This window comes from Schistocerca gregaria, chromosome X (genome assembly GCF_023897955.1).
Source record: "Schistocerca gregaria isolate iqSchGreg1 chromosome X, iqSchGreg1.2, whole genome shotgun sequence".
In the NCBI taxonomy this organism is placed as follows: domain Eukaryota; kingdom Metazoa; phylum Arthropoda; class Insecta; order Orthoptera; family Acrididae; genus Schistocerca; species Schistocerca gregaria.
Window position 1 is genome coordinate 803,510,163 of NC_064931.1, and position 12,300 is coordinate 803,522,462.

General features: G+C 41.3%; 1 protein-coding gene across 6 annotated transcripts in view; it reads right to left on the bottom strand.

Annotated features, from left to right (window-relative positions):
* Nucleotides 1-12,300, bottom strand: part of LOC126297438 (SRSF protein kinase 3-like) — a 367,448-nt gene that overhangs the window by 234,492 nt on the left and 120,656 nt on the right. For 2 of the 6 annotated variants that reach the window (XM_049988284.1, XM_049988283.1), the window contains exon 2: nucleotides 1,360-1,796. The exons of 3 other annotated variants lie outside the window; for them this stretch is intronic. In XM_049988284.1, coding sequence (XP_049844241.1) covers nucleotides 1,360-1,757 — 398 coding nt within the window. In that variant the 5' untranslated portion in view covers nucleotides 1,758-1,796. Of the gene's footprint in view, nucleotides 1-1,359; nucleotides 1,797-11,100; nucleotides 11,166-12,300 lie in introns of those variants that run through there. One more of the 6 variants, XM_049988282.1, reaches the window with a different exon arrangement.

A 12,300-nucleotide genomic window follows, 5' to 3' on the forward strand; every position in this document is an offset into this window, starting at 1 on the left:
CTACCACATTTTATGTTTGTATGTGAAATCTAATCACAGGAACTACAGTAGGGATTTTAATAAAGTTTTCATTAATACATGGACTGATTCTCAGGAAAGGTTTGTTTACATAATTTACAAATATTTTGTGCAAAACGGCTGAACTATGGCAACATTTGTCAATTAAGTCATTTCCCCTGAGAACTTTGCAGGTGTGTACTGCTAAAATATTTTAAATTATGCTAGAATTTGAAGTTAATATTCAATTACCCAAGGTTGCTTTCTGACTTTTAATCATGACTGCATGTAATTGCCGGTAAAAAAATTACCGTACCCCAGATATGATATCCAGCCACATATAATCTGTGCTCTTTGTGTAAAGCCAGGGCAAGTTGCTAATTGCTATATAGATCACACAAATTTATACTGCTGCTAACAAATTAACCTACACAGTGATGACTATGAAATTTGTTTTCAGTGTGCACTTTTCAGATTGTTTATTACATTTAATCTATCAATTTTTAAATTAGTTTTTAAATGAAAAAGCTATTTCATCCCTCATACATTTCACTTCCTCTTCCACAGGCCCTAGGATTATTTCTTGTATTCTACCTATGGTGCAAGATAATTCTTGGCCAGAAGATATGACAAAGAGCAGCTGATTTAAAAGACAACCCAAAATGTAAGTTACCTTTTACCTAATAATAAAACTGAAAGAGTGTAACAAGAACTCTAACTTATCACTTTCTGTTCACATTTAATACACTGAAAAGCAGCATAGTACCTGAAACAATATTCTCCATGTCAGTGAAGCATAACTCAAACACTGAACTCTCTTCAATCTGATTTTTTGAAGAAGTTTCAAAAACCTGAACACAAGAATATAATAAAATTAAACAACAATTCAGATACACATCTTACATGCTATACAAATGCTTCAGGTACACTAACTTTGGCAGCAGATGTCACTAGACAGAAAAAAAAAAATGCTCAGCATTTTTTGGGGAAGGGATGCTTACTGTTCCTAAATAACTGAAGTTTCAGAGCCCTAAATTTACTTCTGAACAGGGAATAGTATACATGCAATTATATTATTATCAAAAGCCACAAAACATGTGCAACAACCTAGGAAAGCTATACAAAACCTACAAAAGGACAACTTGAAACAGCCACAGTATTACCTAATAAACTTTGCTGTGGCCACTAACAGCACCAAGCAATTTCACTGAACATATAAAGCACAAAACGTGCACTACTTGCAAGCTGTTAAGGTGCCACACAATAAATGAGTTTTCATTAGATGATATGATCTGCAGTTGATAAGTTAGAAAATTCTCAGTGTGTGGGGATGATGGTATGAATGTGCACCAGCACACGCACCACTGCAGTCGTGCCGGAGCAGATGCGAATCGTCGTCGCTTAGTGCTTCTCGAGTGTGAAACCACTGCAAGTTCCGGCTGTGCCGTTTCAAGTGTTGCTGTTGCTCTCGGTGATGCCGCTCGGAATGGAACAGCTCGCAATCTTCGAACCGCCACATGTGATAGCAGAAGGACCAGTGTTATTAACAGGCACAGTCCAGCAAAAGAATTCCATGTCCACTCAGCAGTTGACTGCTTACTTGCAGGTTCTTCTACCTCACAAACTGCACGACTGTCCCCTGTATCTGGCCACCACTCAACTCGTACCGAATTGTTGACACGCACTTCACCATCAGTGGCAAGCCATTCGGCACGGAGCCAGTAGCGCAACTGCGCTGCCCGCTCGGCATCGCACTGCATGTCATGCCTACCACGTGTTGGCGAGAGTCGACGACACCACTGTAAAATATAGTCTTTCACTACCTTTCCCTGCAAACGAAATGTGGACACACAAAAATTGCAATACCTTTCCACAGTTATATGTTTCAGGCAGTTCAGTTATCACACTGTACAATTGCACTCCATCACAATTAAGTGCTCCTTATCATTCACTAATGAAATTTAACTTTTTTACAATCGCTACAATTACCATTTCAAGTCCTTGTGGCACATCGAAATAAAATTTAACTTTACATTCCAGGTACAGCACGAGTAGCTGAATGTAAATCACTTCAGTTTCAATATTACAGAAAATGAAGCTACCCAATCCAATTGTTCAATTTAATATGCTGAAAAATTGCCAATAGGTCTGACTTAGAATGTGGTGAGTATTGCATTTTTCAACTGTTTAATTCATAACTGAATATCAGAAAGAATATTAAAGTAAAAAAACACAAATGCCTAAAAATGTCAATTTTCCTGTAGTTCAGCTGTAATATTTCCCACTTAACAAAATTACAGAGATTATGTCTTTAAGTTGGAAAGTGAAATTACTATGCCTGTTAAATTAACATAGTTGGGTAGCAATTCTGAATAAATTTTGTCACTAAAAGCAAGAACTGAAAAATCGCCAGGAATAAGAACCCAAAGCTTCATTCAACACATTGTAATAGAAACATTTGAGTTTTTAGAATCTGCCAGGAAGTTTCATTTGAACTTTTATTTACAATAAAGGTAAAAATCAAGAACGAGAAATCTAACAACCCAACACAGCAGAGGGAAGGAAGAGCAGAAGCACAGCAATTCAATCTAGTCTCCACAGATACCAAGAACATTCACAATGCCTCAGTATCTCATAGTCGAAGTTTTAGTGATGTCTAGAGACTTTTTTCATTCATATAATCCTATTTATGCTTCAACACAAACACAAACACGAGCATTAAGAAATTATTACCATGAAGTACTCATTACTTTATAACAGGTTCTAACATCAAAATCTCACCTGATGGTTTTAATAAACTTTTCTTTCAAACTTGAAGCCTTGTTATTAGCAACAAGCACAAGTAAACAATTTTTTGAAATGTTAACAAAAGACTTCTGTAGGAAATTGGCACATTGTCAATGTAATGGCTTAATGGATTGAATGAAAAAGGCTAATCATTCTATTTGTATTCTTAGGTGACAGGAACTTCAAATACTTCAACACATGCATATCAGTGTTGCAAGATTTATTGTGCAATACCAAATTCTCAAATTTTGGAAGTAGTAATTATAGAAACTCCCCCTTACAATTATATAAAGGCTAATTAGTCTAATAAGAAACATTCCACATTCATTGTCTTAAGCAAGGAAATAAATTCAGAATTGCACACCATCAATGTGCAGAAGATCTCAGCTGAGATGGTTCGCTGAGTCCATATTGAGTAAAGTGACAGTGGAATAGTAAATCAACTAAAATCAGTTCTACAGTTTTTTTTAAACTGAAGATTAAGCTGTCTAGATGACAATATACACACAAATCCTTGCTGATTAAAGACTCAGTTAAAGAATTTACTGCCTTAATTAATACCTAAAGAAAAGACGATAGGTTGGGGGCTACTTGCTAAGATAGTAGCTGATGGGGGAGGAGGATGGAGGAGACGGCAGCACTGAGATGGTCAATATGTGTGGGTGTTTGGAAGTGGGGGGGGGGGGGGGGGGGGGCTGACCAATAGGGAACAGTTAGATAGGAAAAGGGGGAAAGGAGAGTAGGCAGGGCCATGATGCGATGGAGGGGAGGGAAGCAATATATGGGAGAGGAGGGGAGGGAGAGATTGATAGATACAGGAGGGGGAAAGGGAGGAAGGTAAGATGATGGCGAATTGCTGGGAGGTAAGGGGACGGCCAAAGGAAGGCATGTGACTGGGTAGGGAGGGAGTGTGGTTGAGAGGGGAGGGAGGGGGAGAGGTTTAAAGGGTAAGGAGAGGTTGTGGATAGGAGTGAAGGGGCAGAGAGAAAAGTGTAGAGCAAGGGATGAGAACAGTGTAGGGGAAAGAGGAGAGGTTGGAGAGAAGAAAATGTATGTTTCAATGTGCCACTGATTAATTTAACAGTCAGAGAAGCAGTCTGTTACATAAATATCACACTGTTTTACAACCCCGTTTTCAAGAAAAATAATAAGCTTTTGGATATCTTTAAATCTTTCACCATTCTGTTGGTTTTTTTCCTAAGTACAGTACAGTATGTTCAGCTTATACTGCTCAGAAATATGTCAGAACCTAATATTAGAAACTCATAACAAATTTTGATGACAATGATGATCACAAAATTTGATGTGTCATGCTCGTTTATCCCACAAATTCTGCATTAGCCTTTCTTCCCGAAGTTCATGACGAATGTATTCACAGAGCAGTTGCATGCATGCAGTTTGTAAATATGGTTACATGATGAACATTTATAAGTTTTTTGTATTATTATTATTATTATTATTATTATTATTATTATTATTGTCTGCAGCATGTGGTCTTGTGGTATTGTTCTCCCTTCCCGAGCCCGGGTTCAATTAACGGTGGGGTCAAGGATTTTCACCTAACCCGAGACGACTGGGCATCATCATCATCATCATCATCATCATCATCATCATCATCATCATCATCCATACCCATTAGGGTCAGAAGAAGACAACGGTGAACCACCTCCATTAGGACCTTGCCTAGAATGGTGGTGCGGGTCTCGCGCATCATTCCCCTATGCTCTGTCAAGAAGTATGGGACTTATTTCCATTATTATTATTATTATTATTATTATTATTATTATTATTATTATTATTATTATTAACATGCAGATGTAAGTTAGTAATTTCTGCCCACCACCTTTTACACATTACAAAGGAAACACTTCTACATAACAGAAGTTGTCATGGACAAACTTTATCAGTTTGTTTTCAAATTTTACTTTGTTGTCTGTCAGACCTTTTATATCACTGGGTAAACTACCAAAACCAGGAGGTAGTTGGACCAAAACAATGTAGTTTGAAATTAGGAACTAATAGTAAAAAATGAATATTTAATCTTACTTAGTGGGGAGGATGAGTGGGGAGGGCCAGGGGAGGGGGGAGGGGCAGGGGCAGGGGAGGGCCTGGGGAGGAGGGAAGGATGGACAGACAGAGAGGGGAGGAGAGGGAGAGTGTCTCAATCTCTTGTGCGCATATGTGGATATGAGACAAAGTGAGTGGAAGGACATTTTACAAACAGAGTTGAACCTCAGACTGATAATGATGAAATAGGAAATCAACTATGGTCTTTTTTTTTTTAAAAAAAAAAAAGCCATCCTGGCATCTACTTGAAGTGATTTAATGAATCCATGGAATACCCTAAATATGGATGCCCATGTAAGTAATTGAACATTGCTACTAGTGAATTTCAGTCCACTGTGACGAAGTGGAATGGGCAACAAATGGTACATCAGACAAAGTTAAAGCTGTGAAGATATCAGATGAAATAAACTGTCCCCAGTAACACAAACATGACCAGCACCGCAGAGAACAAATTACATCACTTATAGAATATTTCATCATGCAGGTTGATGGTAACATTTCTCTTTGGCAATTCCCAATTTATCTCCTCCACCCCCACACCTCCCACTCTCTCCAACTTACTTGTTACTCTAATTGTAGCCAAAATAATCCTGTGCTAATACTACACAAGTTAAGCAATAATTTCTCAATAATACCGCTATGGCGTAAGTTTGAGATAGCATACAGAGTGTCGCCATTTCCACCACAAACTGTTTTACTGTAGCACAAGAGTTTAATGTAAATATGGTGGCAGTTAGGTGCCAGATGCAACGCAATGTAGTACAGTGAAATAATCTATAACAATTATCACATTTTATACTTTTGTATCTGAAGAACAAGATAATTTCTAGACAGCATAGTTCCTGAAACGATATACTGGAATTGAACAAAAATATGGAAACACCAAAAACACATTACCATGCATAATGTGGTGTAGGAAAACTGTTGGCATTTGAACAACATCCAGTTGTCTCTGAATGCATAAATACAGGTCCTGTACGGTTTTCAGTGGAATCTTATGCCATTCTTCCAGTAAAATCATGGCAAGTGATAATGATGGAGACGGACAGTAATCACACTCCTCTCTCTCCAGAGTACTGCCCAACCACAATATTATTGCACTTGGCCAGTATCGAAAACATGCAGCAATGTTACACTAAACAAGTACAGTTCTGACTAATGAGAATTCTTGGCACAATCAATGTTTTCAGGTCAAGTGTGCATATAATTTCAAGTTCGATCACGTGATGACTCACGATAAGCTGGACGAAGTGCCCTCCTTCCAGGTGCAAAAATATTGTCATCAACTAACAGTCCACAAATGCTCAATAATGTTGAGATCTGATGACTGTGGTGCCCAGGGAAGATACAATAATTCATCGTCGTGCTCACAAAACCACTCCTGGATGATGAAAACTGTATGAACAGAGGTCCTGTCGTCTTGGAACACAGCATCACCATTTGTGAAGCAGCAATATACCATGGGCTGGACCTCATCAGCTAAAATGGTCATATAACAGTTGGCAGTAATGCAACCTTGCAGAGCAACCATGGGGCCCATGGAATACCATGGTATGGATAACCAAAATCATCAACTGACCCGTGCCACATTTTACTCATTGAAACTTAAACTGGGCCAAAAGTTGGAAACAGACTAATGCGACCACATGATTTTCTTCCATTGCTCCACAGTCCATGTTTTATGCCTTCAGCATTACATTTTCCTGTTACAGGCACCAGTGATGTGTGGTTTTGGAATTCCATCTCGCCCTGCAATTACCAGCTCATGGAGATCCTCTGTGTTGTTTTGGTGATGATATTCAGTTCACAGTGACGTTTTCAGCTGTCATCCTCTAATTTTCCTTCACAATCCCCATCAGTGACTGCATCACCGTAACTCAACACACAATTTCGTCTGTGTTGTGACTTTGTAAATGATTTTTCCACTTCCCTTGTATGTTATATAAATCTTGCCTCATGAAACGCCAAACATATCGCTACCTTGGTTATGGAAGTACCCGCCATACTAGCACCAACAACTTGCCCACATACATGTCCACTTTTCTCCGAAAGACACTGATCGTTCAGAACATTACGACTACCTACCTAACAGCCAGTATGTCCACATTTGGCATGGGTAACAGTGGCGACACATCGTGGCACAGAAGCAATGAGGACTCAGTAGGTCGCTGGAGAATTGGCACCACGTCTGCACACACAAGTCGACTAATTACCGTAAATTATGCAGAGACGGCAATGAGCTCTTATGCCGTGTTCAATCAAATCCCAAATGTGTTCGATCGGGTTCATATTTGACAAGCTGGGGGAGGGGGGCAGCATACCAACTGGAACTCGCCACTATGTTCCTCAGACCACTCCATCACACTCCTCCTTTTGTGACATGGTGCATTATATTGTTGAAAATGGCACATCAATCAGGAAACATGATCGTCATCAAAGAATGTACATGGTGTGCAATCAGTGTACAATACTCCATGGCCGTCATGGTGCCTTGCACGTGCTTTACTGGACCCATGGATGCCCACACTGATTATTCCCCAGACAATAATAAAGCCGCCACCAGCTTGCCTCAGTCCCGCCATACAGATGTCTAGCAGCTTTTCACGTGAAAGATGACAGATTCGCACCCTCCCATCGGCATGATGAAGAAGGTACTGGGATTCATCAGATCATGCAGCACTCTGCCAGTGCGCCAACGTCCAGTACCGATGGTCACATGCCCATTTGCTGATTTTGTGGTGTTAACATTGTCACATGCATGGTTTATCAGCTGTGGAGATCGATCGTTAGGAGTGCTCGGTGCACTGTACGGTCACACACACTTGTACTCTGCCCAGCATTAAAGTCCGATGTAGTTTCGCCATGGTTCCCTGCCTGTCCTGTTTTACTAGTCTGCCCAGCCTATGACGTCTGACATCACATGACGAAGACACTTACGACAGCTCTCCTCTAACACCCATCAAGTCGTGCATTTCCGAAATACTCGTCCCGCACCTCCATGGCGTCACAATTTGCCCTCTGTCTATGTCAGATAGACCGCCTTCCCGACACCGCACATGCACAGCACACTCACTGGTACTATACTGATCACCGCACCCTGTACATCGTCCGCCAACTCCATGCACCCCAATCCCTGGTGTTCCCCTTCAAATGGTTCAAATGGCTCTGCGCACTGTGGGACTTCAACTTCTGAGGTCATCAGTCTCCTAGAAATGAGAACTAGTTAAACCTAAGTAACCTAAGGACATCACACACATCCATGCCCGAGGCAGGATTCAAACCTGCGACCGTAGTGGTAGCGCGGTTCCAGACTGAAGCGCCTAGAATCGGCCACAACGGCCAGCCCCCTTCCTCTCCACTCCCAGCCGGTTACCGCACCTTTACTGTTGTGTCCCACCCTCTCTCCACCCTCTCTCCATCTCCACTCCGACCTACTGTCGATATAAACCCAACCAGGCGATAGCAGTGTCACCTGGCGAGGAATGACTGCTAGTCAGACACACGCATGGTGCATGTAGTATCAGCGAGCATGCCAACAGTGTGTAGAATGGGGAAGACGCGCTATCTATCCAAGTTTGACCAAGGACAGATTGTGATGGCCTGGAGGTTCTGCACGAGCACTTCAGTAACTGCACAACTTGTCGGGTGTTCGAGGAGTGCTGTGATAAGTGCCTTCGACACATGGTGAATCCAATCTGAAACCACGTCCAGACGTTGTGGGATTGGGCAGCCACTGCTCATTACAGATAACGGACGTTGTAGGCTGGGCAGACTAGTAAAACATGACAGATGACGAACTGTGACAAAACTAACATCAGACTTTAATGCTGAGCAGATAACATTTGTGTCTGGACGCACAGTGCACCAAACACTCCTAAAGATGGTCCTCCACAGCAAATGACCTATGCGTGTGCCAATGTTAACACCACAACATTAGCAATTATGACTTAAGTGGGCTCGTGACTATCAGCATTGGACGTTGGCGCACTGGCAGAGCGTTGCACGGTCTGATGAATCCCGATACCTCCTTCATCATGCCGATGGAAGGGCCTGAATCAGTCATCTTCCAGGGAAACAGTTCCCTGACACCTGTACTGCGGGACAGAGACAACATGGCAGCGGCTCCATTTCGCTCTTGGAACATTCATGTGGGCGTCCATGAGACCAGTGAAGCTTGTGCAAGGCACCATGAGAACCAAGGGGTATCTTACACTGGTTGCAGACCATGTACTCCACCTTCATGACTATCACGTTTCCCGATTGCAGTGCCAGTTTTGTCAGAAGGCCATTTTTCAGTGTGCTGACAGGTTTCGAGGAACAGTGGTGAGTTCCAATTGTGGTGGCCCCCCAGCTCACCAGATCTGGACCGAATCGAACATATTTGGGATGTGACTGAACGTGGCGTCAGAGCTCACTGCTCTCCTATCCGGAGTTTACGGGACAATGTGACTTGTGTTCTGACTGATCAGTGTACATTCGCCTTGCGCATGCCTTGACTAGCAGTAAATCCTCGCCAGGTCACGCTGCTATCGCCTTGACGAGTTTATATCGATAGTAGGTCGGTGGTCATAACGTTCTGGCTGATCAGAGTAATGCGCTTACAACTACGCACAACACTATTCTTGTCGCGATTGACAATTGCATCGTACTGAGGACATTGCAAAGGTGCCGTTCGTGGTCAAACAGAACAGCGCGCGGAGTTTCCATATTTTTGTGCAACCACTGTATTTACTTTGTTAAGAGGTGTTCTGTTGACAGGGTAATTTTGGGTTTCGCTACTACTAACGACATTTAGATACTATAAAAACTTCATACTGGAGTCTTTCTGAGCATTGCTATTTAATAATTGTACCATAACGGAAGCTTTGGGACCCAGTACGTGCTCTGATCAAAATTTGTAACGAACTGCACGACGGTAAAATATTTACAGACCGTACGAAAGAAATACTTATCATCTATGTCCTGCCACCGCTACTGAAGAAACTTCACCATTCCATTTTACACACGTCTGGGATAATTATTGTTCAAACTAATAGCATTGCGCTCTTGATTTTTAAGTTGATTAATTACTGTTTCCATACACAGTTCCAATTCACAACGTCTCGGCAATTGCCTCAGTTTCTTTACATATGGTTTAAATACAGGTACCGTTCTTAAGAGAAAGTGACAGTAAATTTCTTCAAAGTTTCAGTAAAGCACTACTAAACCCCAGGCCAGACCGTATTTTCTGTGTTATGCCAAGGTGTACTCACAAAACGTTGACAACTTTATGTCTGGAGGACAAAAGCTGTGAAAACAGTTTTGCAAGAATAAGGCCTTGCACAGTAATTGGTGCCTGTGACCACAACGAAAAAAAATTCCAGTACACAGGCAATATTAATAATACTCGGTTACTTCCCGTAATACAAAGAACACGTGCTTTCGAGTAAGTCCGAATCCGGAGAAGAACTGCAAAGTTTTGATAAACAAACATGGGCAGCCAATTTTATAACTAGATTCCTATTCAGCATAAAAGATGATGTCGTTTCCAGAAGTAAAACAAAATATGCTCTCCTCTCTGGATGTTGCTTTAGCGCGAACACACACTTTCGGACACATTTATTGCGCAGATGTTAATCTGAAAATGGTGACGATTAAGCACTCCTGTCACGTCTTCTCTGGTGAGATATACAGAGGGTTTTGCGGTTTGGCGAGATCAAATCCCACAGACGGTTTTCTCGACGGCATGTAATTATTTTCATATATGAAGCATTACTTAAAACCATCAGTGATTCGAGAAAAAATAAAATATATGTAAATTATAATTTTTCTGTTTTTTGTTTGAGATTCGCCTACAAATTGTGTGTTCGTTGTTTCCATTTAAAGCTCTCCAAACTTCTTCATTGTTTGTTTTACGTGTATTTCGATAATCGGGTACAAGTTATTTTAATTTAAGTCGTCCACGCTGGGGCACTGATAATATTATAAATTGCACATTTGACATTTCCAGCATCACCAATGACAGTGATTAAATGCGCGAAAACTAAATCTCTAAAATAACGCTATGTCTTAACAACTGCACCACTTCTCGACATAATCAAAATAAAACATCAAAGCAGTGACACCACAGACGCTGGCACTTAATCTTGCGGGAAAATGAGACGCTGTACAAGCATGCATTTACGAGCAGAACGATAAGTGAAGTGACCCGTATTTTGTAAAACAATTTTCAAGCATTAATTGAGTGCATCGGAACCGTCATATACTTACGAAGATGAGGCTTCATTATATCTGAGCACTCGTGTGCAAGACCACAGCTGATGCGGACCACCGGCACACTGCCAGCCTGGCGGTACGTCGCTGCTGGCTATTAATAAACGGCCAATGTATGACCTACGATAACATGCTGAAAAATTCCATTTTAACACTACGCCCACGTACTTTTACTTCAAACATGCTACAGCTCAACAGCGAGTTTGCTATGACATCGACTTAACGTTTTAATGAAAATTATTGTCCGGTTAGCTCAATGACGAAATACCGATTGGGCTGATCACATTTAAGAAGGAAAAAAAAAAAAGACGCACACACCGTTTAAATTATTTACCCTCTACCAGTCATTCCTGTACGACTATACTCACAAGGTCGTTTACGCCTCATGCGGAGCTATCTCGCATGTACTTACGTAAAGATACTGACTGGCGCGGTGTTTAAAAAACAGCAAGGGGTCTGCGGACGCCCCAAGCCAACCAGGATGTAAACGAAAAAGCGTGTGCCTATTATTCGAAGTTTGCTCTCCTCCGTGCAACTAAGTGTTTAAAGGCTGTGGCAATCATGGAAATAATTGATCTGCAGACGACCCTTGTTCGCAAATCAACACGACTAGCACTCATCTATGTGTACCTTCTATCCACAAATTTGTAAAAGCTTATTAATTTCGTACGTACCTTTATCGTCTGATGCGTCAGTCTCAAAACACTACTGTATTCCACATCCGTGAGTGGAACAAGACGCAGTGCCAGTAGTTTTTACTAAGTTTTACCCATGTAACGTGATGACACTTTATCAAATATAAATTTATTCTAACATACACCAGAAATGCTATTTGAGTACTTGTGCTATTTTAGATTTGCTTTCCCACACTGTCCCCACAAATGTACATTTCAGGATCAACCTCTTACTACAGACACGTTATGATAGATATGGCTACTGCGCAACAATGTTACAGGCAGTGGGTGTAAAATAGTTATAACGAATACGAGAGACCATAAACAGTAAGCTGCGCTACTTTTAAACAATAATGTGTGGTACGTAAAGCATCCAATCAGTGAATCTAGACGGGGCACGGAATTTCAGCGTGGCTATCGTCCGCTACATTGCAGCTATCAGGATGTTTCGACTGGGCTATCCGTAATTAAGAACTACCTACCTCTTTCTCATTAGAAACTTTTGTCACTGGCTGTAACAGCA